The sequence below is a fragment of the Tiliqua scincoides genome, chromosome 2, assembly GCF_035046505.1.
Source record: "Tiliqua scincoides isolate rTilSci1 chromosome 2, rTilSci1.hap2, whole genome shotgun sequence".
Taxonomy (NCBI): Eukaryota; Metazoa; Chordata; class Lepidosauria; order Squamata; family Scincidae; genus Tiliqua; species Tiliqua scincoides.
In genome coordinates, this window is record NC_089822.1 from 106,704,041 (window position 1) to 106,730,290 (window position 26,250).

Genomic DNA, 26,250 nt, shown 5'->3' on the forward strand with positions numbered 1-26,250 from the left:
TTAGCATGTCATCTTTGGAGACAGATAAAAGCTTTGTGATATTTATGAGTTTTCCACTGGTTGTGGTTACTCAGAAAAAAATGGTTCCTTCTAGAAACTCTTCAAACCTGTACTAGCAAACAAAAGCCACACATTCTATCTCCTTCACCTGAAGCATGTTTATACATAAGTGTCTGTTTTACAGATTAGTGAATGCTAGAGAGTCATAATCAATTCCTCCTCCCAACTTCAACTCTTTACTCTTATGTCTAAAAAAAGTCAGCAACACCTTTTTCCTTCCAAACAATATTATGCTGATCCATGCATAATTAAAGACCCAACCCTATCTAACTTTCCAGCACTGTTGCAGCTGCGCCAACGGGGCACGCGCTGCATCCTGTGATGGTAGGGCAGTCATGGAGGCCTCTTCAAGGTAAAGGAATGTTTGTTCCCTTACCTTGGGACTGCATAGCAGCTGCATCAGCTCTGGAAAGTTGGAAAATTCACCTTTTAAAAAAAAAAAAAAAAAAGTACTTCAGTCAAGGGAAGAACTAAAGTAAGAATTGAGACAAACCAGCGATGGAACAAAAGGAGCAATAATCCCACCAACTCGGGAGAACATTGAGCAGGCTCCCATTCCAACATTCCTATAAAGAAATAAAGGAAACAGAGGCATGTACATTATTTTTTCCCCAACTGACTCAGGTTTTAAAATATGTTTTTATATCCAAAAGGACAAATCTGCTGAGAAGATTATCCTAGTACAGTGTTTCTCAACCAGTGGTACTTGTACTACTGGTGGTACTTGAGGTGGTGTCTGGTGGTACACATGGGACCCCAAAACCATTGCTGCCTGGCACCAAGACCAGCAGTGCTCAGTGGGCAGAGCTCCAGCATGTGCTTTTCATGTGCTCAAAAAAGCCCTCCCATCCGCTCTAGCCTCTTACTAGGGTTTGGTGCATTGTGTCTGGCCTCCCAATCCAGAAGAAACTGGCAATGACATCATCATCAGTCACTTCAGGTGGTACTTCCAACAGGTGGACCATGCAAAGTGGAATGGCAAGGGACAAACATTGAGAAACACTGCTCTAGTACAACTGCCAGGGACATGCGGTGAGGGGAGACAGGGGAAGGCAGACCCATCCCTGTCGTAGTCCACAGAAAAGAGTCGCAACCTCCCTTGTGATTGTGCATGCACTCCTCCTACTGTATGTGTGTTCTGATTTCTGTGTGCACAATCACAAGGGAGGTTGTGACTCTTTTCTGTGGACTATGACGGGGTGGGTCTGCCTCCCCTCATCTTATGTTCCTGCCAACAACTAGCAATGAAGGAGATATTTATTTATATGGGGTTACCTCGCTTTATCCTCAAAACCACTTTGTCAGGTAGGTTAGACTGAGACTGGTCCAAAGCCACCCGAGTCACCCCCAAGTCCAACATACTATGCACTGTACAATGCTGAGGCTGTAATCTTATATACATGTACCCGGACATAAACCCCCTGAATACAGTGGAACTTACCTCTGAATAAACATGCATGAGATTACACTGTAATTCTCACAAGTAACAAGATGTTTGATAGAACTCCTTCACTATGTTCTTTTTGAGAATAGCTCCATCCCAATTGCGTTTTGAATTGCAACAGCTCACTTGCTATTGCTTCAACACAGGCTTTGAAAAGGCTTTGAAAAGGCACTAACACATGACACTCAATTTCAGGCAGATTCAACATACTGCATGTTCCCTACGTACAGTGCACCTTGGGCAAAACAAGGATTGTCATGCTTACATTCTGTATTTTAGGAATAGACCAATGGTTTTCAAACTTTGTAGCATGAGGACCCACTTTTTAGAATGGCAATCTATCAGGACCCACAGGAAGTGATGTCATTAACTTGGAAGTGACATCATCAAGCAGGAAAATGTTTAAAATCCCCATATGACAAAAACAAATCAACCAACTAAGTAAACTAAATGTTTACAATAAGAATAAATTAAAAAATATATATTTAAAATAAAGAACCACCCTCCCAAGCAGGTGGTGATTCGTTTTTTTGGAAAAAAAAATCCTCAAAAAACCCTAAAGCTGCAATCCTATCCATACTTATAGAAGTAATCCCCATTGACAATCATTGTTAAGAGCGAATACATAGTTGCCTGTCAAAAGTAAAGATCTGTAACATTTCACCAAATGCACATACCACGGTAGCATCAAGTCTAATATATTAAAAATAAAGTACACATTCAAATGAATGGAGACCCACCTGAAATTGGCTCGTGAGCCACCTAGTGGGGCCCGACCCACAGTTTGAAAAACACTGGACTAGATAGAAGTCAAATTCCCTTCTATGAGCCCTGCATGGACAAAGTCTTATATCCATGTAAATTTAGTGCAACTCACGCTGATAATGGAGGATTATGAATGTTAATTTAATGGGCCCCTCTTCCCCGAGAAGTGACAGTCATATACAGACAACAGAAATCACCACTGCAACTAGACTTACCTGATCACTGTTGGATAAAGTTCTGATGTGTAGATATAAACAATATTAAATGCTGAACTGATAGTCAGTTTCCCCAGCAAAGACAGCGAGCGGCTGTTCACAATTGCAAACACCCCAGTGGCTGTTGAAGAAAACAGAATCCTTGTAAAGGTCATGCAGCATGTGAGGTGGGCCTTTGGGGTTTATGGTGGAAGTTGCACTTCTTCCCGTTCAGGAAGAAAACCATGGCAACGGAAGACTGGTCTGGCCCCATCCATCAACCAGAGAAGGAGCAGCTGCAAAGAGTTTGCTTTCCTGCTCCCTGCCATAAGATCACTATGATTCAACTGCCAGTTGCCCTGGGATTACAGAATTGAAGAGAAGGACCCTCTGCCACCAGCTGGAACACTAAGGGCTTCTGTAAGCAACTTTGGGGATCATTTAACTGAAAGGCAGGTGACAAAATTTTTAAATGCAAACAAATAACATTCAATCATACAATTGCCTGAAGCGGTTGCTTTTGTAGTGGAGTGATCATGCCTGACAGATTCACTACTGATAAGAAATTCACTACTACAAGAAATTCACCTGCTGCAGACCTCTCCAAAAGGAAAAGGAAAAACATGCTTACCTTTCTTTTCTGGAAGAAACATGATAATAAGAGAGGCCAATCCTCCTAGTGACAAAAATGCTGCAAGTGTTCGTTTTCGGCCAAACCTGATGAACCAAAAAGAAAGAGAAAGATGAAAAAGCGATGCACAGAGAAAAAAACAAGACTTATTCTCAATCCATGGCTTGAGTAGAACAAGTCTATCACTCTTTATGCATGTGGCATCTTTCTCCTGCTTTTCAGACAGAACTAGAAATCAAACACACAGAACTGACGGAACACTAAAATATTGGTATCCTACAGCAATGCTTTACTCATTCAGATTCATAGGCTGATTGTGCCTGGAAGTCAGAGGGTTCTATGTAGCACTGAGGTTAGTTTTAAACTGCAGCCTCCCCAAGCTGGCTTACATTATGACCCAGCCTGAAGATAGCCAGATGTAAGGTAGATCCAAATTCCTAGGACTATTTTGTTTTCTTTAACAAAAGAGATTCCTGTAATTGCTAAACTGAAATTTATCAGCAAATTTGATTCATTCATTAATTTTATTCATATATTTATTTTATTCATTATTCAGTTGATCAATGTGAGGGATCTGTTTTGTTCTATTACTATTAATTAATATAGTATAGGTAGATTACAGTATCACCTATTACTACCAATTATGAATGGGTCACTGTTCTTTCTTGTACACCCTTGAGCTCTGCATAGAAATTTAACAAACCACCTGGACCTTTTGCACCTTTTGAGTCTGTTTGCAATATCTGTGTATGACATTACATACCACACAAACACTCTTACACACAGTCTTTTAGTATTTAAGATGCCACAAGATTTTTGTTTTTTCTGTAGATTTACATGGCCATTATTTTTTCATTCATCATCATCAACAAGCGTTTGAAAGCAGTAGGGGGATATGTGAGAGAGGAAGCAAGAGAGGTTGCCGATATGGGGAGGGGATAGATAATGGCAAGGAAGATGGCAATCAGCATTTGAAGGTGATGGGGTAAGGAGGTTCATGGTGGGGATGAAGTTGTTAACTCCTCAAGTGAGACCAGGGAAAGAGGGGTGGTATAAGAGAAAGGGGAGTTGGAAGAGCGGGAAAAGACCAGAGCAATTACTTTTAATTCTAGCATCAAATGTGGTGGCAAAGAAGAGGGGAAAGCAATAAGTGTCAAAAGGTAAAGAGGAGGCACTGGAAGTTTCTAGAACTGGTATGGATCAGAAAGGTATAGTAGTTTTGTTTGGCTAAGTAAATGGATCTCTTTCTCTTTTCAGGAAAGAGAAAAGAATTAATTTATAGTGGAAAAATTCAGCCAACACTTTTGCTCTCCTCCAGATGTGTTCTGCCGCATGACAATAAACAGATGTATCAGAGGTAAATGAGTGAGCCAAGGCTGAGGATGAGAAGGGTACATAGCTCCGTTGCGGCAAGAGTAAATGATAAGAATGAATTGGAAGTGTAAACCGTTGCCTCTCAGACACAGGTAGAAATGGCAGAAGATGGCATTTCAGATCAATGGAGCAACAATCAGACACAGGGAGTCCACGGCACAGTTGTCAGACAGAGCATTTTTTGGTAAAGACAACATCAAGGGAGTCACCATAGCAGTGACTGGGGAAGACTCTTCAAAGTTGGAGACTGAAGGATGAGCTAAGGGAGAGGAGGTTATCTCAAAGGTTACTTAGTTCTGAATACATATTGGCTTAATCCATGTGCTCAAAATGGAGCTTCTTCATCCCCTAATTGCAGACCATGAGTATCATAATATTCACTTCTTCACTAAGATCAATAAGAAAACTGCAAGCTCCTCACAAAATGAAGAGAACTCATTATTTCCTGTCCTCCCCCAAAAAGAGCTGGAACTCATAGTATTCAGAACAACAAAGAACTCTGTTACAAAAATTACTAGACTACTGATGACAAGGAAAAAGTCTCTCTACCATTCAACACTCACCATTTCTGGTTAATCAAGTAGATGCAAAGAGGGTATGCAGGAATCTCTATTAGCCCAGAAAGGGCCAGGTTAGCATAGATGCTGCCGCCCAGATCGCCCACATTAAGAGTAAGACCATAATATACCAAGCTGCATACAAACCTGTAGGAAGGGGAAAAAAGGAAAGTAACATGCAGTTTCCCACCTATTCAGAAAGCATAACCCTGCATTATGCATGTCAAAGGATGGGACCCACTGGCCAGGGATTTTTCCACTCCTAGTTCAACACAATCAATGCATGATGCGAGAGAGATCCAAACAGAACAGTTAAACCCTGGTATCCAGTATCTAGTGCACTTCCTAAAGCTATTTCTAGTCAGAGGCCTTTAGGGTGTCAGGCATGCTGATCCAGTCATACAAGATTGTGACCATTGGGCGATTCCTGTTACTCTAAACCAGCAGTCTCCAAAGTGGAGACTGCGATGCAGATAGCACTTACTGTTCCATTGGGAAGCCTCCGCAAAGCCCCTCGGTGCACTCCCAGACTTTGTGCTAGCCAGCCATGTCTGGCCAGAAATTCTGGCGCAGTCTGCTGGGGTGTTGGAACCCAGAAGTGGCTGGCTGGCTGGCTGGCGTGAAAAGGGGGGGGCACATGGAGGGGCTTTGCGGAGGCTTCCCAATGGAACAATAAGTGCCTTTCATGCTACGGAGGGCTTTCGTAGGGTGTCAGATAGGGCCCACACGCCTGAGTCTGGAGAGCCCTGTTCCAAACCACAGACGGAAAACTAGCAGACCAGAGCAGGCAATAGTCTAGGAAAGTGCACAAATACCCACACTCACTGGTGACTCTTTTCTGTGGCACTTTCCCCTCACCTTAAATGTGGAAAAGCTGCTCTCTGACCAGACCCTATCCAGATCACTATCCTGCTCTCTGACCAGTTTCCTATGCAGATCACTTAACCTCAAGAGTCTCATGTTTTCCCACCAAAACATACCCCAACAGACATCAAACATTTGCTCAACTGTGGTCCACGCACCAGGAACCACATCTGCACATGTGGTATAACATTGTTATCTGCATAACAATGGTGACCATTTACCCAAGGATTTTGGAAAAAAAGCAAACCTCTTTTAACACATTAGAAACATGATCCAAATGATATCTGTGTCAGGTAGATATTAGGCTGTCAAATGCAACATACTCTCCAAATTACTTTAGTTGTGCCATCTGGGACCACTTGCTGTCTGTGCTATTATGCTGATAAAAATTCCAGACCAAAATCTTAAAAATATCCTGCAGCTTTTTTCTGATCAAGCAGTGTTTAGATATGTAGGTCTCCAAATGAATTTTGCAGCAGCTTTACACAGAGTCTGGGGCTCTAGCTGCACTGATTTTGTTCTACAAATTTGACTTCATGGAAGTCTGGTTCTTGCACAGTGCATGATGTCAAACTAAATGAGGGCTGTTAGTGTCCTAAATTTTGGGGTATTATCAATAGAAATGTTTCTGAAGGTAGGTTTACTGCCCAAGTCATACTGAACACAATGGGCTTACTACTGAATAAAACAAACACCATTTTCAAACACTCTAATTAGCCATTCTCAATGGGAATTATGTGGCCTCCTCAGAGCTCTGGTATATGCACTGGCCAAAAGGGGTCACAGTTCACCCAACTGTGGGGCCACAGACTTGGAGTTCAATAATAAATGATTTTATGTTTATCCGTTTGTACTGTATCCTTGTTTGATGGGGGGGGGGCCTGGAACATGAGAAGAGCTCCTTAGGGGCTGTAGTCAGAAAAAGGTTGAGAATGGTTGCTGTATTACATGATAGGATAAGCCAAGTATTCAAGCTCTGTAAACAACTTAAAAGAATTTCCAGGCACAAGCCCCTGGGGGAAAGTTGGCTACACAGAATAAAAAGAGATAACATAACAAAACAATTATGCTCTAAATTGACAGCCCATTTGGGATATTTAAACAAATTTAGACAGAGATTAGTCTCTAAAAGTCAACACACATACATAAAAAACATATCCCTGTTCCATCATTGTTATGCGAGTCAAAGATAGCATTATCTGGTCTGAGCATCTCTGAAAAGCCACAGTGGAAAAAGAGAGCTACAAATAAGGGAAGCACTACATGTCAATTCTTGTAGGAAATTCTTGTTGGCATCCTTCAGTCTCGGAAGACTATGGTGTCACGCTCTGAATGGTGGTTCTGGAACAGAGTGTCCACTCCAGTGTGCGACACCTGGGTAAAGTAGGTATGGAGGATAGGCTGTTACCCATGCAGCAAATCCCCCCTCTCCACGTCGCTGAAATGGTCCAATGGAAAGGCAGAGGCCAATACGGTTGGTTCCAACGGCGTCGCAGGAGTTGCCAGAACATGACTGTGTTCAGCCATGAAGTGCCTCAGGGACTCCGGCTCCGGATTTTGCCCCGAGGTTGACTCCTGAAGCCTTTTCCATAACTGGATGTAGCCAGAAGGCAGTGGAGGTTTGGGATCAGAGTTTTCCTTCTCTCAGATGAGCTGCCTTCCCAGGCTGACGAGTCCCATCTACCCAGTGGCTGTTTAGTCGCCTCTTACAACAAGTACAGCCTAACTGAGGGCCTATTCTTATCCCCAGCCCCCAGGGGATACTGGAAATATTGCCTGCCATTACACCAGAGTTCTTTCAACATCAGCCATAATGTGTGACGTTACTTCCACATTTTAATGCATGCTATGTAAAACATCAGTGTAACTCTAGTGTTTCCCAAAGCAATCATAATGCTCTAATTCAGATTCCTGGATTCAAAGAATCAACATTACCAAGTTTTTGTTTTTTTAATTAAGTAGCTCTAGGATGAAAACAATTAGATATAAGTAATCAAGCCCAAGTTGCTTATATAAAGGGTCTGTAATAATGAAGAACGGGGGAGGGGGGAGGGAACAAGCCTGAAGATGCAACATGTCTCCATCTCAATGACACTATCATAGTAGCACTTTCAAAAATTGGGTCTGACAGGTAGAGCACGTACCAGATGAACATCATGATCAGAGTCCGTCCCAGAAGGACCTTGTGTCGAAAGAGGTCCAGAATGCTACCAGCCTCCTTGTGACTTCTCTCAGCTGGCAGCTGAAGTGAAAAGGTACACTTTGGCTTGCGATTCCTCTTTGCAATGAGATAGAGGGAATCTTCAGCTTCACTCAGTCGTCCTTGTGAATATAACCAGCGAGGTGATTCAGGAACGAATCTGAAATACAAGAACAGTTCGTGAGTATTAGGGTCACTCTACAACTCAACACCGGTCTTGCTGGTCAAGTGTGACATATTGCAAACATGTGTGCCATGTTTTACACAAGGCAACATCAGCCTTTACTGTTTCATACAGGATAAACAAGGCCAGTTGTGTAGGTACATACACAGCACACAACTCGTATGCAACTGTTTTATAACAATATTCCAAAATTCAGAATGCGCAATACAAACCTAACACAGCAATTGGAAAAGTTTTGTGAAAGCCAGTGAGACACTTAGTGTCTTGATGAAACTGCCAACATCTACTGCACAGGAAACAAGCAGGTAGGGAAATTCCCATCCTTACTTTTCAGCACTATGTGGTACCACCTGCCTCCACTACCTCCTACTAGTGCCTGAAGATAACATATCTCTCCTCTCTCTATATCACCATGCAGTGCTTTCAGGTAGCAAACTGTCTCAACCATCACCACTCATGAAAGTAAGAGAGGAATAACTTTGCAAACTGACACACTTCAGCTGCATTAAAACACGCATATAATGTGATTAATATAACAAGTGCTAAAATAGTTAGTGAACTTGTTGCGTTTTTACAGTATGCTCAGAAACTGTTGATCACAAGTATTAAAAATTTGGATTAGATGCATTTCTTTTCCATTTTAAAAAAAAATTTCTTCACCTTTCCCCTCCAATATTTTGCCCTTGTAAAATTGTTTAAACCTGCATTTAATTTGGTTTATAGTACGTGAACATTGAAATAAGTTGCTTAGCCCAGGGAGCGGTGGAATCTTCACTTAGAAATCACAGGAATTAAACATATTATAGGATCAGTGACAAATAACTGTATTTCTTTCCATTAATTTTTCAAACTTTTCAGCAACCACAAGACTGAAAAGATTTTCAAACTGTGAAGTTATGCCTGCTATTCCAATATATGTCTGGACTGTAAAGAAGTACCTAAAGGACTTGAATGTTAGTTACATTTAGAAATGGCTGCTACTGGCTTCTGGAGACTCTTAGATGCCTCTATCCATAGTGTCCCCCTTAAAGTAAGGTGAGCAACGTCTTGTTAGCCAGATTATTTTACCACCAGCATCTATTATTTTCAATCAAATGGAGAGTATTTTCATGGTGAGTATTTTCAAGTCAACAGTGGTTGCACAGAACTTGCACTAAGAATCACATGGTTGTCACAGGTTACACATTACTAGTTAAGGCTCCAACAACCTTACAGCACCAATGCACAATGAAAGGCTGGTTTGCCCAGTGTTCTTACCAAAGACAGCCTGATCTTCTCTGACCAAGAAGAAAAGCTTCAACCTTGTTGACAATACCACCATTTTTTATTACTGCTTGGAGCCTTTCCAAGATTGAATTTGCATTTAAAAACAGCTACACCCTTTTTCAAGGTAAATGGAAAAACACTCTTCCTTGTTCTCAGTTACACTAATTATCATGTTAACTGGGAGCAGGGACTTGTCCTATTATATTATGTAACGTGCCATGTGTACAGATAAAGATAATATGCACATAAATAATAAACAGTTTCTCCACACTGCTTAATAGCTGAAGATTTGAGATGCATATTTTCATAGAGCAACTCCCTTGTTGGTAAGTTAAACATTCATACATACAGATGTGCAACCCATCTGATGCACAGGGGGAGGGAATATGACTGATGGCTAATGGCAAACATTATTTAAGTTGCAAAAATAGCTCACACTGCAGATAAAAGAACCTGATGTGAATGTTCACAGAATCCCATCTCTGCCTTATAGTTATGTAGCTTTAGGAAGCTTCAAAAGCTACCTCTAAGTAGCAGCTAAAGGTGGTTCATCAGGCTAAAGCAAACTACTAAGGTACCTGCAGTTTTTATCTTATGAAACACAGAGACACAAAGCAACTAACTCAGAGGTCATCGGAATCTATTTGCATGAAGTGAGTAAAGACAAAGCAGCAAGAGACACAAAAAACAAAAATGTTAGACATGGTAGAGAACTGGCTGGACAGTATTTCCAAGATAGATATGTTGTGTGAACAGAAACACTGCTTTTCACAACTCTGGAAGCAGCGCTAACCACTGACATATACTACCAAGATCACATCTTGAGTCTTGCGGTCAGTTCTGACGACTGCATGTCAAAGGTGCAAGAGAGAACAATAATTAGTGATCCTATCCCAGTAACAAGCAATTCCCACATCTTTTCAATGTCACCAGAACAAGTTCAAGATCAGAAACTTACAGAGATAGGAGGAAGACTACCATTCCCTCCAGGTTAACCACAACTGCTAGCATCCTCCAGGAGCGAATGAGATAGCCTAACAAAGCATACTGGGCAATTCCCACAGCAAAGAAAAGGCCACCAATTGATCCTAAGATAGGGCAGACAGAAAATAAAAGGTATTACTGATCATTTAACAATGCTAAATACTAATACAGGCACTTTAACAGAATAGATGGACAGAGAAGACTAAGTGACCAAAGATGCAAAGACAGACAGAGCTTGGATGATGGGTCTATTAACAGGAAAAAAGACAAGATAAATTAGATCTTTTCAATTAGAGCCCTAGCCTTTTGTGCACCACATTTAACCAGCACTGGAGCATACTGAATACCAGTTACATCATAAAAGGATTGTGGGCAGCTGCCTATATTTAAAGGCTAGTAGCCATTTGTCATGAAAAGGTGCTGACAGGGGAAATCATTTGGTGCAAAAACGATTTCATGCCAAGGTGACTCCCAACATGTTTTGCTCCAACACGTTTATTCTCAGGAAAAACTAAGGATTGGGGAGAAAAAAACAGCAAGGACATGCTAACCCTATTTATAGTGTCGTTTCAATGCAGACTATTAATATACTCAAAATGTTGATCATCCATTTACTAGACATGTAACTTTCTGTTTCTTATAAACATTTGTGAACGTTTATAAACGTTTGTGACCAGTGGCCTAGCTAATGATCAAAATGATGCCCCAGAAGTGATGTCACATCCGAAAGTGATGTCACAACTGGGTTTTTTAAAAAGTTAAAACTGAGGGAAAATCTGCCACCTCCCCCCAAAAGCTCGCAACCTACTTCCTCTGCTGCCACCCCCCAGTCAGCAGCATAATGCATCTACCTGCAACCTGGGGCCAAAGAAGATTTTGTAGCCCCACCCCCCACAACAAAATAAAATGTAATTAAGTAAATCAAAAGTGTGCCCTTATTGGTTAGAGATACTGTACTGAGCTGAAGAGGGACAGTTATTCTCCCCCTACTAAATATAAGATGAGCACTACTGGAAAAAAGTGCCTCTTTACCCAGTTAGCAGGGTAACTGTATTATGATACATGGAAATGAAAGCGGACTCATATTAACACCTTATTCATTCCATGCTGTATCATAATAACATCTCATTGGCTCTCAGAACAATCAGTCTCATACGTCAGTTTTAAGTTAAAAAAAATCCACTTTCTGTTCCATAAGGCAGTTGTGTTTTCATTTTCTGGTTAATTGGCTATAACTTTTGATAGAATAGAGATATTCCAATGATGTTTGTTTCATTGGATTCTGCATTAAATTACCTTTCCAATGATATATAACATGATGCTATTAGTCGTACATATCCAGGTTTTCACAATTTTCGACATTAGTGTCATGCTCAGCTTGTTGCCCCCCTAAACCTTGTTGCCTGGTACAACTGCTACCCCTTGCACCCCCCTAGCTATGCCACTGGGTGTGGCCCTTCTCTTACAATCATTTATCCTGAACATCAATCTCTGCTACTTTTGCCATTTAAACTGTGGTTCTCACACATTTAGCACCGGGACTCACTTTTAAAAATGAGAATCTGTCAGGAACCACTGGAAGTGATGTCATCAAGGAGGAATTTTTTTTTTTTACAATCCTAGGCTGCAATCCTACCCAAACTTACCCAGAAGTAAGTCCCATTTACTGTCATTGTTAAAAGAATATAAAAAGCAGCTTGTTAAAAGTACAGGTCTGTAACATTTCCCCAAAAGCAGTCACATCCCATGGGAGCATCAAGTCTAACATATTAAAAATAAAATATTGAAATGAATGGGGACTCACCTGAAATTGGCTTGCAACCCACCTAATGGGTCCCAACTCACAGTTTGAGAAACACTGAACTAGACAAAACGTTTACCCAAGTGGACCAGGTACAAGACTATTTCTTAGCAGAAACCATCAAGCTGATATTTCTAAAAGTTTAATCCATCATTGCACAGCTTTCATTCATTCATTCATTCATTCACTCACTCATTCATTCATTTCATTTGAAATCAGCTCTGAACAGATACTGACCTTCAAGTTCAGAACTATTGTTTGGCATTTTCTCAGGATAAGGGCGAAAAGAAGTATGTAAATAGCAACTGCAGGAGGATCCCAATCCAGATTGGGACCATGGCATGGGCAAAAGATTAAGATTACATGATGCAGTGCCAGTTTTGGCCCCCGCCCCCACCCCCCAGGGCCTAACAATGTAATTAAGGGCGCAATCCTAACCAACTTTCCAGCACCAAGGTAAGGGCAAAGCAGCTCTGAGGTAAGGGAACAAATATTCCCTTACCTTGAGGAGGCCTCCAGCTATGCCACATAGTATAGCTACGTCAGTGCTGGAAAGTTGGTTTGGATTTGGATCCAAGAGTGACATTTTAGGTCTTGGAATAATAGCACATTGGCAACTAGTAGCTGTAGCCTCAATTATTCCACTATAGTTCAAGCCTTCATGAATAGACCAAAACAAAGTACGGTATGTTACAACACTCTGGTCCCAAGACTACAAAAGTAGAAAACTTGCAAATTTGAAGGAAGGGTTGCAGTGACCAAGAAAGGGTTTTGTAACTGTACTGCTAGTCACTGATGATATCTGGAGGTCTCAGTGAAGCATCTGGCCTTGGAATGTCAAGGTTGTAAACCCAACTACTGAAAGAAGGTTTAGCTTGCTCAACAATTGGTTAACTCAGTGGTTCCCAACTATCCAGGAGTTTGGGAGCTGCTGTAAGTTTTTGTGGGGCAAGGCTCCCCAAGCTTCTAAATGGCTGAAAATAATGAAAGACAGCCACTTCCAGCTCCATGATGAAAACTGGAAAAATAGTTTTTTACTATTTTCAGTTGTTTGGAGAGCTTGGGGAGCCCTGCAGAGAGGTCCACAGGCTCCCTGGACCCCTCCAGGAAGCCGGCACTATCTGATGTAAATAAAAAACCCTAACATCCATACCGGGTAAGATGGTGGAATGCCTCATCAAAGATAGGATCTCAAAACACATAGACGAACAGGCCTTGCTGAGGGAGAGTCAGCATGGCTTCTGTAAGGGTAAGTCTTGCCTCACAAACCTTATAGAATTCTTTGAAAAGGTCAACAGGCATGTGGATGCGGGAGAACCTGTGGACATTATATATCTGGACTTTCAGAAGGCGTTTGACACGGTCCCTCACCAAAGGCTACTGAAAAAACTCCACAGTCAGGGAATTAGAGGACAGGTCCTCTCGTGGATTGAGAACTGGTTGGAGGCCAGGAAGCAGAGAGTGGGTGTCAATGGGCAATTTTCACAGTGGAGAGAGGTGAAAAGCGGTGTGCCCCAAGGATCTGTCCTGGGACCGGTGCTTTTCAACCTCTTCATAAATGACCTGGAGACAGGGTTGAGCAGTGAAGTGGCTAAGTTTGCAGATGACACCAAACTTTTCCGAGTGGTAAAGATCAGAAGTGATTGTGAGGAGCTCCAGAAGGATCTCTCCAGACTGGCAGAATGGGCAGCAAAATGGCAGATGCGCTTCAATGTCAGTAAGTGTAAAGTCATGCACATTGGGGCAAAAAATCAAAACTTTAGATATAGGCTGATGGGTTCTGAGCTGTCTGTGACAGATCAGGAGAGAGATCTTGGGGTGGTGGTGGACAGGTCGATGAAAGTGTCGACCCAATGTGCGGCGGCAGTGAAGAAGGCCAATTCTATGCTTGGGATCATTAGGAAGGGTATTGAGAACAAAACGGTTAGTATTATAATGCCGTTGTACAAATCTATGGTAAGGCCACACCTGGAGTATTGTGTCCAGTTCTGGTCGCCGCATCTCAAAAAAGACATAGTGGAAATGGAAAAGGTGCAAAAGAGAGCGACTAAGATGATTACGGGGCTGGGGCACCTTCCTTATGAGGAAAGGCTACGGCGTTTGGGCCTCTTCAGCCTAGAAAAGAGACGCTTGAGGGGGGACATGATTGAGACATACAAAATTATGCAGGGGATGGACAGAGTGGATAGGGAGATGCTCTTTACACTCTCACATAATACCAGAACCAGGGGACATCCACTAAAATTGAGTGTTGGGCGGGTTAGGACAGACAAAAGAAAATATTTCTTTACTCAGCGCGTGGTCGGTCTGTGGAACTCCTTGCCACAGGATGTGGTGCTGGCGTCTAGCCTAGACGCCTTTAAAAGGGGATTGGACGAGTTTCTGGAGGAAAAATCCATTATGGGGTACAAGCCATGATGTGTATGCGCAACCTCCTGATTTTAGGAATGGGTTAAGTCAGAATGCCAGATGTAGGGGAGAGCACCAGGATGAGGTCTCTTGTTATCTGGTGTGCTCCCTGGGGCATTTGGTGGGCCGCTGTGAGATACAGGAAGCTGGACTAGATGGGCCTATGGCCTGATCCAGTGGGGCTGTTCTTATGTTCTTATGTTCTTATGCCCCACTCCTTAAGCATGCAGAGACAGGGCTTATCTTGACACCCTAGTTTGGGAACCTCTAGGTTAAGTCCTTCTCTAGATTGAACAGCTTGCCAATGATTACCATCTTTAACTCCTTATTCTAAATCCCAGAGCAGCAGAGTTTGCGGGTTTGCCATGAGCAGAATTGTCATATTGATTAATCTAACCAAGACATGCTTATTAGATAGAAATTTTGCTTAGCATCGACAGAGCTAATTTGACTGTTTGAGATAGTGTGACAGACCATAGGTTAGGTATACTCTTCTCAACCTACAAAGACTAAAGTCTGTTATTTTAATGCTACAAAGTGCTGATATTTTAATGCATAAGGGAATCCTTAGATGCTTGCTTGAGAAATGACAGACATCTGAGACTGACATTTGGGACTACTCATATGTGATGAGGAATATAAATTTTGGACAAACTGTACACACGTTGCACAGTCAGTAGGTGCACCACACGCACCCCAGAGCATGCATGTTCATCTTTCTTGACCCTGTGTACAAACTGTGAAAAGTCAGAGTGAATTACAGAAAGTATGTGTTCATACACCTGTTAGTGTTTTTTTTTTAAAAGATAAACTACGCCCCAAAAGACATATGTTAACACCATGGGGTGCATGCAGTAGTGATGTACCTACCAATTTCCTAACATGTGAAGCAGCCTCAAGATCCAGTGACTCTAAATTTGGATTGGTTACTAAAAATTTTTAAGACTTTTAGAAAAACATATTACTTAAAAGCTGTACCTGCCAAAGCCCAATAAGCAGTGCCCACACATTCATTCAGTAGGACAAAAGCCACCAGAGACATCCCACCATTCATTACTCCCACCAGGAAGCGAGAGACTGCAAAGAACTCATATGAAGGGGAGAATCCATTAGCAACAGCGAATAGGATGTCAAGGGCAAAACCTGGAAGGCAAAGCACAAGATTTTGCTTTAGAACACTTCCTGAGAGATAAACACTGTATTATTCAAAATACACAATGAAATATTTTAAAACTACTTTATATGACAGTGATGTCTGCTTACCAAGAAAGCACATGCAGTAGTCTCTTATGAGAAAGGAAAAACAGTTAAGTTTTTGTTCAAGTTACTGTAAACATCTTGTTAGATTGAATTTGTGGAGAAAAACCAGCACATCACATTTTACCAAATAGCACTGTATAAAACTAGCTGCTCCAGAACAAACTCCATATCTTTCAACTGTCTCCTACTGATCAACAACTACCTAATTTTAATAATTATCTGCTGGCAATCTTTCCAATTGCCAGTCTATCCTGGCAATTGTTCTCAGGCTGTGTGTGTGCACCATTTACTTTGGACTAGCCACAGCTTTAAGACTGAGCAACAGCAGCCAGCATACCTGGGAAGGGTGTTGCCACCTTGTTACCCATTGGACACCTTGGTGTCCATTCCACCACTTGTATCAGTTGCAGAGAGGAAGATGCAGCAGCTGAGAAGCAATGGAGCCCACCCCACCCCCCATTTCACTGTTGCCAGGTTTCTCTGGTAGCTATCGCAGAGGGCACTACTGAAAGAAGATAGCAGATGAAAGGTAGTAGTCCTGTTTGAAGGAACCAACAGCAAAAGGGAGGATTAATTCAAATTATTGCTTTATTTATTGTGAACTACCTTGAAGACCTGCACAGGTGAGAAGGAGGAATGCAACTATTCCAAATAGTCATAAATGTAGAGTATACACAGAATACTTAATAGTTATTCAGTTGTTCTGCCTGCTTTAGATAAAAAGATTAGAATTGAAGTACTGTACTGTACTGTACTGTAAGGCCTTTCAAGTAAGGCATAGCTCACAACTTCGGCAGTTTCCAAAGAAATAATTTTTACAACCTAGACCAGAAAGGACCACAATAAAACTGCAGTAGGACTTTATGGAGCAAAACAGGCACAAATGCCTACAGAAGAGGCAAAATCCCACAGCAGAGCAGACTGTACAGTCACTAACCAATCTGAACCCTGCACACTCCTAACCCCTAAACTGGCAATTTGGCAGGTCACAAATAAAATCCATCCATAGAGTCTTGTGTGAAAAATAACATTAATTAACTCTATACTTCTCCCTAAGTATAAGAGCCCCCACAACCCCAGAGGAAGGCAACAGCACTCCAAAAAATATATGGAAAAAGAAACCTAAGAGGAGAACCCCAGCCCTAGGTTCTTCTCCAAATGATGAACAATCCAGGGCACTCCTTTAAAAGAGCAAGGCAAAAGACAAATACAAGTCTACTGCATCAGACTTTCTTCAGACTTTTCCTTGGCCATCGGACACTCTGAAGATTTAACAAAGCTTAAAAAGACAGAGGTCTTTCAGCCACCACTTACCTACAAGATAGACTTTCTTCCGCCCAAAACGATCCGAGAGTTGGCCAAAAGTAATCACTCCAACAAACACGCCACTGAAGAAAAATGAACTGGCAGCACTAATCTTATATGATGTGTTGCCAATTAGAAACCACTAGGGGGAGTAAAGTAATGTTAAGTTAGAATCCTGCGGAATAAAAACTTCTTAAAATACAGAATTATCAATGGAACACTAAACCTTATTCAAAAGCCACCATTCTGTGGAGATTCTACAAGATTCAGATAATTATGAGAACTACATAAATCATGCCAATGTTATTTGAGTTAATGAAACCCCATACAGGTTTACAAAGAAAGAAATCCCACCAGGTTCATTGTATAATAATACCAGGTTGTTATAAAGGAAACCTTATTTATACTAGTAAGCATATTTAAAATTATGACCTTAGGCTAGGGGTGTCCAAAGTTTTTGGCAGGAGGGCCACATCAGGAGGGCCAGGGGAAAAAAGAATTAATTTACATTTAAAATTTGAATACATTTACATAAATATACATAAATGAATATATTAAAGATGAACTTCTATGAATGAATGAAGGTCTTGCAATAGCTCAAGGCCTATAAAAGGCCTTGCACAAAGCAAGGCTGGCCTTTCCTTCGCTGCTGCTACTGCATCACAGACGTGAAACAGCAAGCAGTGGAGGGAGCCCTCATCCCACAGCTCACATGAGAGGTCAAACAGTCACCCTCATGCTGAGAGCAGTTGCTTCAGGCTAGTGTGGGCTCCAACAAATCTCTGGAGGGCCAGAGGCTCACTGGAGACTGGGGTATCCCTGAGGGCCGCATGTGGCCCCAGGGCAGGGGTTTGGGCACCCCTGCCTTAGGCTATTAAATAGTAATTCTCTGCAGTATCAAAAGTGGTAATGGCTTAATTGCATCAATTTCAACCATAATTTCATACTAAAGTTAGACATTTTTATGCCATGGAACATAGGAAAGAGCAATGGATCCTAATACAGGCAGAGAACTTGGGAATGGGGTCCAGATAGGGCAAGTGTGTTTCAGCCAGAGATATATCACCAAAATAATTTCATGACATAGAAAAAGTGTCAAACATAGAAAAAAAATTCTAACTTTGCCAAAAGGATGCAGATAGATCACACAGTGGAAATCCATTTTTTTGACAAATTTGGTCAAGCAAGGCATGCTACATCATTACAAGAACTTTACAAAATTTGCACATAGTGTGGCATCTCCTTCTAAAGGCAGAAGCGAGAAGAGCCTATGCACAATCCATAGTCTAGCCAGGAAAACTTCTCATCTAAAACCCAAAAGGCTGCATTTGACTATAGCTGTATTATGCATTTGAGCTCAGGAGGTTTATTGCGCTTTTTCTGTAAATTGTGCAATTGTGACAGCAATCTGTTTTGAAAAACAAGGCAAAATATAAGATGTCCTACTGCTAGACACAGGGTAAGTTGTCATGGCCAGATGCTGTGCGGCTTTCTTGAAAGGCAATAGGTTAGTTTGGGAGAGATTATCTACTAAAAACACACACAAACATGATTCACCTTTGGTATCCTGCATCCCTGTAGTCGGGGTTCCACCAAAGACTAGGAAAGCTAGGCTATCCATGATGACGTATAGGATAGTGCATGCTACATGGCTGCTTGAGTCACACAGATTAAAATGTTTAACCAATTTCCCCTTGCTGAATGGTGATTCACAGTAGAACTGCTGTCATTTAATACTGGGTCAAGTCAGCAATCTCCAATTTCCAAGGAGGCATATTATTTGGGTTGCTACGGGTCCTATTAGTACCTTCAGGGAGGACAAGGAAGGGATTACTTCCTTCCGAAGAGTCAAGAACCCACCATCAAAACAGGAGGACTATGGGAAGGCAAATGCTCTGAAGGTATAATTCACAGAATGAAATAAGGGAGGTTCTCCAGTATTGAACAGTAACACACATACACACGCCTTAACCAAAATCCACCTCAGGAAGTCACAGAGAAATACATGTGGCAGCAGCATTTGCTTTCTAGTTATGCCCAATTGACATCACCTCTTGGTGATATGCAAGGAGAATAAATAATAATTAGGCTGGACAAGCTTTTCCAATACCTACACAAGGACATACTTAATGAAATCAATGCAGACCAGTATAATTCCAAGGGGGAAAAAAACAGCTACATCGGGCTCAGGTAGATGTCTTTTTGTATGATGGATAAATGACAGTTTGATAATACAAAACTGACTGCCATTGTTACCATGAGCACTCTGAGGTCCATGAATACAACATATACTCCTCATGAAACCCATGTCAAGCGACTTTGACTACAGCACACTCACCTCCCAACTTGGTACCAAAGTAAAAGGGAGTCAGAGGATGTGAATAGCCCTTTTGTGATGACCACCCAATACCAAACAGGCATTGTCACCTATTATTAATAAAGAACAACACTAATTTAAGAAATCAAGCGTATTCAAGCTGTTCACAAAAATCCTACTGTTTTATTACCTCAGAAGCTATTGACGTAAAGTTGCTACTAAAATGAATATGCTTATGAACTTCACTCCAATTGGCTGTCAGGAGCCACTTTCCAAAACCTCTGTCTTCACTAGTTGACTCGTTACTATGGCTTCGATTTGCTGAGATCCCTTCAAGATCCCAGCGGTAAGGAGGTGTTGCTCCCACTAGTGCAATGAGGATTGCTTCACTGGCTACGTAGAGCTGAAACAATAAGAAGCAGAATCAAGATCAATACCAGAACAAACAGCAACATTCAGGCATATGAACAACAAGGTTTATTGTTGCACCGACACCAGAGGGAATTCTTATTCTTATCTACTCAAAGTTAACATTTTCAGTATAAAAATTATTTAACTCTGGAGAAAATAATTCATTTCAGCAAGTGCACTACAGAAAGGAAACATATTCCATTTTAACACTGCATTAAATATTTATTTATAATAGTAATATACCGCTTTTTCCAATAGACTCAAGTGGTTTACATACTCAGGCTGAACAGATATCCACTTTTCAGTGCAATTTTTACAAACATTATTCCACAAGAACTCTCATGGAAACCTTCATTTCTCCAAACGTTTCCTTTCATAGTGCAGTCATCATTCTGGCTGCCGACTCTTGCACTTTCCAAGCCTCTCACAGGCATCTGCAACCCTGCTTCAGACCTGCTTCTCAAAGATAACATTAATCTTTTGCCAGCTGACTCCTCTATACAGATATGCGAGCAGCCTCCTGATCTCCCATCCAGCTGCCGATCCTGCTTAGCTTTTCCAGGCAAGGTGACAGTTTGAACCTCCAGACCACACTTCCTGCCCAGTGAATACATTTGAATTCACTTTTACTTGGTACTTACATAAAACACACCTGAACAACATGAATATCAAATCCTGGTGGTGCATGCATGGCAGGTAATAAATACTGCCAGCAGGTCTTCTGTGTGCGGAATTGTATAGTTGTCTAACTTGAAGATTTTACTTAGGCCCAAATCCTAACCAACTTTCTAGCACTGCCAATGGGATGTGTGCTGCATCCTGCAGTTGGGGGGCACTCACAGAGGCCTCCTCAAAGTAAGGGAATGCTTGTTCCTTTACCTCAGAGCCGCATTGCTCTTATGTTGGTGCTGGAAAGTGGGTTAGGATTGCATCCTTAGTGCAACACTGTAATCCCCACAACTGTGGATGGTCTGATCTGGCCTAGCCGTTGGCACAGTACTGCCCATTCTGAAAACTCCACAGGGGAGATTATACCTTCTTTCATCAGTCTATCCAGCTCAGCTTCAGTCTTCTCTCTGAGGCCACCTTTTCTCATATAGAGTACACAGTGTGGACAGCTTCCTTGACTACTTCCTCCTTCTAGGTGGCAGGCCCAGTTTCCTTTCTTTTCCTCTTTTTTTGGTGGGGATCATTCTCATGACCTTGCTGTTTGACCGATATCCCACTCTATAAATATTTTTACTAAATGGTCATGTTAAAAAACTTTTTTTTTCATCCATGGCACTGGGACATTTTATACTTAACAAACAGCAGCTGAATGCACTCCTCTACAATGAATGCATATTTCTAAGGCCTGAACCTTGTGTGGTGGCCTTTGTATTTTATTTACAGAATTCACAAGAGTTGCTTCCTTGCAAATCCTCCAAGTTCCTCATTGTAGCTTCCTCATTGTAGCTGTTGCTAGTTGTACAGGTTTTGCCCAGTTCAGGTTTCCTTCTCGTAGCAACTGCCTTTGAATTTTCTTCTCATTTATTCCACAAATGAAGCTCTCTCTCTCTCTCAACATATCATCCAGCACATAACTAAATGACCAGTAATCAGTTACAAGAATAGTCTAAGGCTAGAGTCTAGCTTAATCCCATAATAGAAGGCTCTATGGCACCATTTCCCAAATTGTGGGTTACAGGCCAATGTGCTGTGAGTTACGAGGCTGGACCCTTCCACCTTTCCTTGTTTTTGGCTGGTTCCAAATTGGAGCCCTCTGGCTGTAACTGGAGGTTGCTCCCAGGTTGTGCTGGGCCTGAGACACCATAGACCTCTGCAAGCTTCCGAAAGCCTCTTGGAAGCAACAAAATGACTTCATAGTTTACTTCTAGGTTTGAACCTGCCACTTCCTGTTCCTTCCAAGAGGCTTTCTGAGGCCTGTGGAGTGACTCTGAAGACTGGCCTGGGAGAACGAGGTGGGTTGCAGTGGGGGAAGTTTGGGAAGCACTTCCCTATGATTTAAGTCTCTAATAGCCATGCTATCCAAGTATTTTGTACCACTGTTAGGTAGTGTCCAATGACTGCCAGACAGTAACAAGCGACACATTTTCTATCACATGTCCACATCATTTCATGAGCTCTTAAAATGCTTTTGTAAAAGGTTATTTAGAGGCTAATGCCTTGTCAGACTGCCAGTGTCTGCCATTAAGTCCAGTAACTTGCCAAGTGTCTAATGTGCAAAATGTTGCTTACCCCAGCCTCCATCTCCAAAAAGCAGATGAGTAAAATAGATGTTAACATTTTTTGAAAGATCCCATGTATGCAGAGCTGTGTTGTATTGGAAAGAGAAATGATGTGTACAGGGCCTGACTGCATATGCAATTCCCACCCAGCTGGAGAAAGATCCAACTAGATTCTAGCTAGTTCAACACTATTATTCACTTCAGCAAAGGATGCAAGCTTAGGAAAACTCACTTCCTAAAAAGTCCCACAGGACTCAATGGAGCAAGGAAACTTTTCTCGGATCCAGCTGTAGGTGTTATGCGCTGGTTAAATAAATATAGAATGACTAAAGATTATTTGCAAAGGGAGGTCCTTTGCTGAAATGTTTGCTTTCTTCAGCAACTGATGCGTTACTGATGTGGAATGTCTATGTATTCAGCATAAGGGGGGGGGAAGGCTCTATATGCACACATGAGCATCTAGAGTTCACTCCCACTCTCCACTGAATGCATGGAAGTTGGGGGCAGGGTGAACATATACATGGATGCAGGATCACCAGCCAGGGCCTCTGAGAGGAATTTTATCAGGGGGTATGGAGTTTCTTTTGGACCCCTTTGCAAAGGGGAAGGGGTGAAAGAGCGGGGGAGGGTGATGATGGGCAAGTAGAATAAGGGTGGGGAGGGGCAAAACAGGGTAGGGGGAGGGTAGAGACAGCTGGAAAAGTCTTTGGAGCCCAGGTCCACCATCCCATGTGGCATCAGTGTCCTCAGCATCCCTAGTTGTGGTAGTGTTGCCAGCATTCCATGCAGGCAACGTCTGGGTAGATAGGAAATTGTAAGATCTCAGGAAATTTCTGGTCCCCCTCCTTTGGCTCCTGGGCCCACCTTTTGACCCTGGGCCTGGGCACATTACCCCCTTTACCCCCTTCTCCTAGGCCCTGTCACCAGCTATAATTTCACTTTCCAACCACATGCTGACTGAATATATGGATGCAATGTGTGAAGAGGGTCATGATCTGAAAAATGTTAATTACAACTTTGAAACTGCCCTATTTGACTGGTGTTAAATCCATTCTTTACGTTACTAATTTATTTTATAAAACAATGTGGTTTTTAGAAATCAATTGGGGAAAACTTTCCAACCCACATCACCAGTTGTCAGGATTCTAGGTGATAAACTTGGGTACCACTTACTATAATCCTCCAATTCTGCATTTATATAGAGCAGGGTCTCCAAACATTTTGGCCAGAGGGCCGCATCAAATATCTGGCACAGTGTTGAGGGCCGGAAAAAAATTTTAAATATAAAATTTATATAAATAAATTAGAGATGGAACTTAGATGAGTGAATGAATGAATGGGCTCATTCATTCAAACTCTCTGGCCCTTAGAACACCCTCCAGATGCAACCAGAGCACAGTTCCAGTCATGTTTGGCCAAGTGGGCTAGAGGTGTTCAGGGGACAACAGGCTGGCCACGGGCTGGATTGAGGCTGGCCACGGGCTGCATCTGGCCCCCGGGCCAGGGTTTGGAGACCCATGATATAGAGCATTCAAAGTACTTCATAAACATCGTTCTAGAAATCCTTATACTGTATTATCACCATGTTGCAGATGGGGAGACAGAGATGTGGCTTGCCTGAGAGCTGAACCATATGAACATAAGCCGTGCTGGATCAGGCCAAGGCCCATCTAGTCCAGCCTCTTGTTTCTCACAGTGGCCCACCAAATGCCTCAGGAAGCACTCAAGACAACACGATGCCTGTAATCCTGTTGCCACTCCCTTACACCTAGACTACTTGCAAAATACTTTCACTCCTATGTTGCCTAACACAGTCCTTAACCTCTCCCCTTCTTTTTGAAACCTGCTTCCCCTGTGAAAGCTGCTTCCATCTATCAGGAAGAAAGATTCTAGACCAGCTATTTGCAAGCTTTTCATCTCTAAAACTGTCAAGACACAACATCAGTTTTTTGATAGTTGACAAGGCATGCTGTGTTGGTGTCTGGGGACTCCCTCCCCCAAACTCCTCCAGTATGTCTGTGGACCATTCATGGCACACCAATGTGCAGTGGTTGGTATAAACCCTGGTTGAAAATCAGGCATATGCAGTGCAGGAGCAGCAGGTGAGGCAGAACCACCCCATCGTATTCCATGGAAAAGCACCGAAGCTGCCCTGCCTCCTTACACCTGAGGAGGCTTTCCTTATGCCCACTTTCAGCTAGAATCTTTCCACGGACAATGACAGGGCAGTTGTGCCTCACCTGCCACCCCCACACCACAAGTCCTGTTGAAAATTGCTGTTGTAGCCTAACCAAAAAGACACATACACACTGTGAGAAACAGGAAGCTGGATTAGATGGGCCTTTGGCCTGATCCAGTGGGGCTCTTCTTATGACCAATTTTAATTATGAGCTGCTGCCTTTCAAACACAACTGCTCCCCACCTCCACTTCTAGTCTCTAATATGCATGCACTGAAAAAACCGACTGACCTGCAGAGCCCAATCCTATCCAACTTTCCAGTGCCAATGCAGCCTCAATGCTGCCCTGAGGTAAGGGAACAAACATTCCTTCATCCTGGGGAGGTCTCCATCTCTGCCCCTGCCACACAGGTGGCATGCCCCCACTGGCACAGCTGCACCAGCGCTGGAAAGTTGGATTGGATTGGGCTCTGAAGTGGTACAGTCCTGGCACAGGCGGGTCCCTTCAATAAGTAGTAGGACAATCCAGTCCTAAGTGTTAAGCCAGTGGGGATACAAGAAGTGCAGTGACACATTTCTGATCATGTGCTGGACTTCTGGTACTGACCCATGCAGGGCCTCTCAGAGGAATTTTGTCAGGGGGCACAAAGTTTCTTTTGGGCCCCTTTGCAAAGGGGAAGAGGTGAAACAGGGCTGGGAGGGTGGTGATGGGTGAGCAGAATGGGGGAAGGGAGAGGCAAAACAGGGTGGGGGAGGGTGGAGACAGCTAGAAAAGTCTTTGGAGCTCAGGTCTACCCACCCATGCGGCATAGGTGCCACATGGCACCCAAGTAGTGTCCCCAGCACCCCCTGTCATGGTAGTGTCCCCAGCATCCCATGCAGGCAACAAGTCTGAGTGGATAGGAAAATGTCAGATCCTAGGACATTTCTGGGCCCCCTGCTTTGGCTCCTGGGTCCCCCTTTTGACCCTGGGCCTGGGTACAAATTACCCCCCTCTCCTAGGCCCTGAACCCATGAAAACAGGCCACTGCACTAGCACCACCCCTGATGACCTGAAAGGCTTTTGGCGGTGCTGAGCTCTCCAGGTGCTGCTGCTGGGCAAACCCCCTGAGTGGGGGGGCGCGACGGTGGCCAGCCCCCTCCTGGCAAAGGGCCACAGCGCCCATCCCCGCCCGGAGAAGAGGGGGCAGTGCCCGCCTGCCTGCCAGGGCCCTCCCTCCTCTCACCTGGAGCAGCGCGGCGAGCAAGACGCAGAGCCAGACCTGGAAAGGCCCCATCTGGCCCACCACGGGGAAGGCCTCCTCCACCTCCATGCTGAGCCCCGAGGCCGCGGCGGCTGGAGCAGGAGCAGCCCTTCCCCGTCTCCTTCTAAGCGCATCCCGCTCACCAGCACCGGGGCTAACCGCAGCAGAGCGGGGAGGGACGCCTGAGAGGCGAAAGAGCTCCCACTCGGCGGGCCGGAGTGCGCATGTCCGACGCGGGGAGGACACCCGCAGGCACGGCAGGCAGGGCTAGAATGGCTCTGCCGCCGAAGAAGCCGGCAGCGCTTGCCCGGGGGGAGGCAGCCTGGCACGCTGAACAGGACTACTCTGTCCGCTCAGCTACGCAGCGGTTCTGGAAGAGCCCCATATTTTAGCTGCAAAGGGGGACCCTTGACCAGGTGCTAAGGGGGCAGAGTGTCTCTGCCTCGAACCATTGCATAGAAGAGGGAACTTTGGTAGGTGCTGCTTTTTCACCCCCATCTAATCCCTGTCTACTCAGAAGTAAGGCCCATTAGAGTCAGTGAGGCTTAGTCCCAGGAAAGTGTGGATGGGATAT

The 26,250-nt window shown here is 43.2% G+C and overlaps 1 protein-coding gene across 1 annotated transcript in view; it reads right to left on the reverse strand.

Annotated features, from left to right (window-relative positions):
• SLC22A15 (solute carrier family 22 member 15) overlaps window positions 1-25,791 on the reverse strand; it is a 31,512-nt gene extending 5,721 nt beyond the window's left edge. The window contains exons 1-10 of the mRNA XM_066614997.1: window positions 25,659-25,791; window positions 19,806-20,018; window positions 17,308-17,440; window positions 15,712-15,876; window positions 10,498-10,627; window positions 8,034-8,249; window positions 5,032-5,172; window positions 3,095-3,180; window positions 2,485-2,605; window positions 554-626 (exon numbers count right to left, since the gene is read on the reverse strand). Of these exons, the coding sequence (XP_066471094.1) occupies window positions 554-626; window positions 2,485-2,605; window positions 3,095-3,180; window positions 5,032-5,172; window positions 8,034-8,249; window positions 10,498-10,627; window positions 15,712-15,876; window positions 17,308-17,440; window positions 19,806-20,018; window positions 25,659-25,745 (1,365 nt within the window). The 5' untranslated portion in view covers window positions 25,746-25,791. The remainder of the gene's footprint in view (window positions 1-553; window positions 627-2,484; window positions 2,606-3,094; window positions 3,181-5,031; window positions 5,173-8,033; window positions 8,250-10,497; window positions 10,628-15,711; window positions 15,877-17,307; window positions 17,441-19,805; window positions 20,019-25,658) is intronic.
• Between the last annotated feature and the right edge of the window lie 459 nt (window positions 25,792-26,250).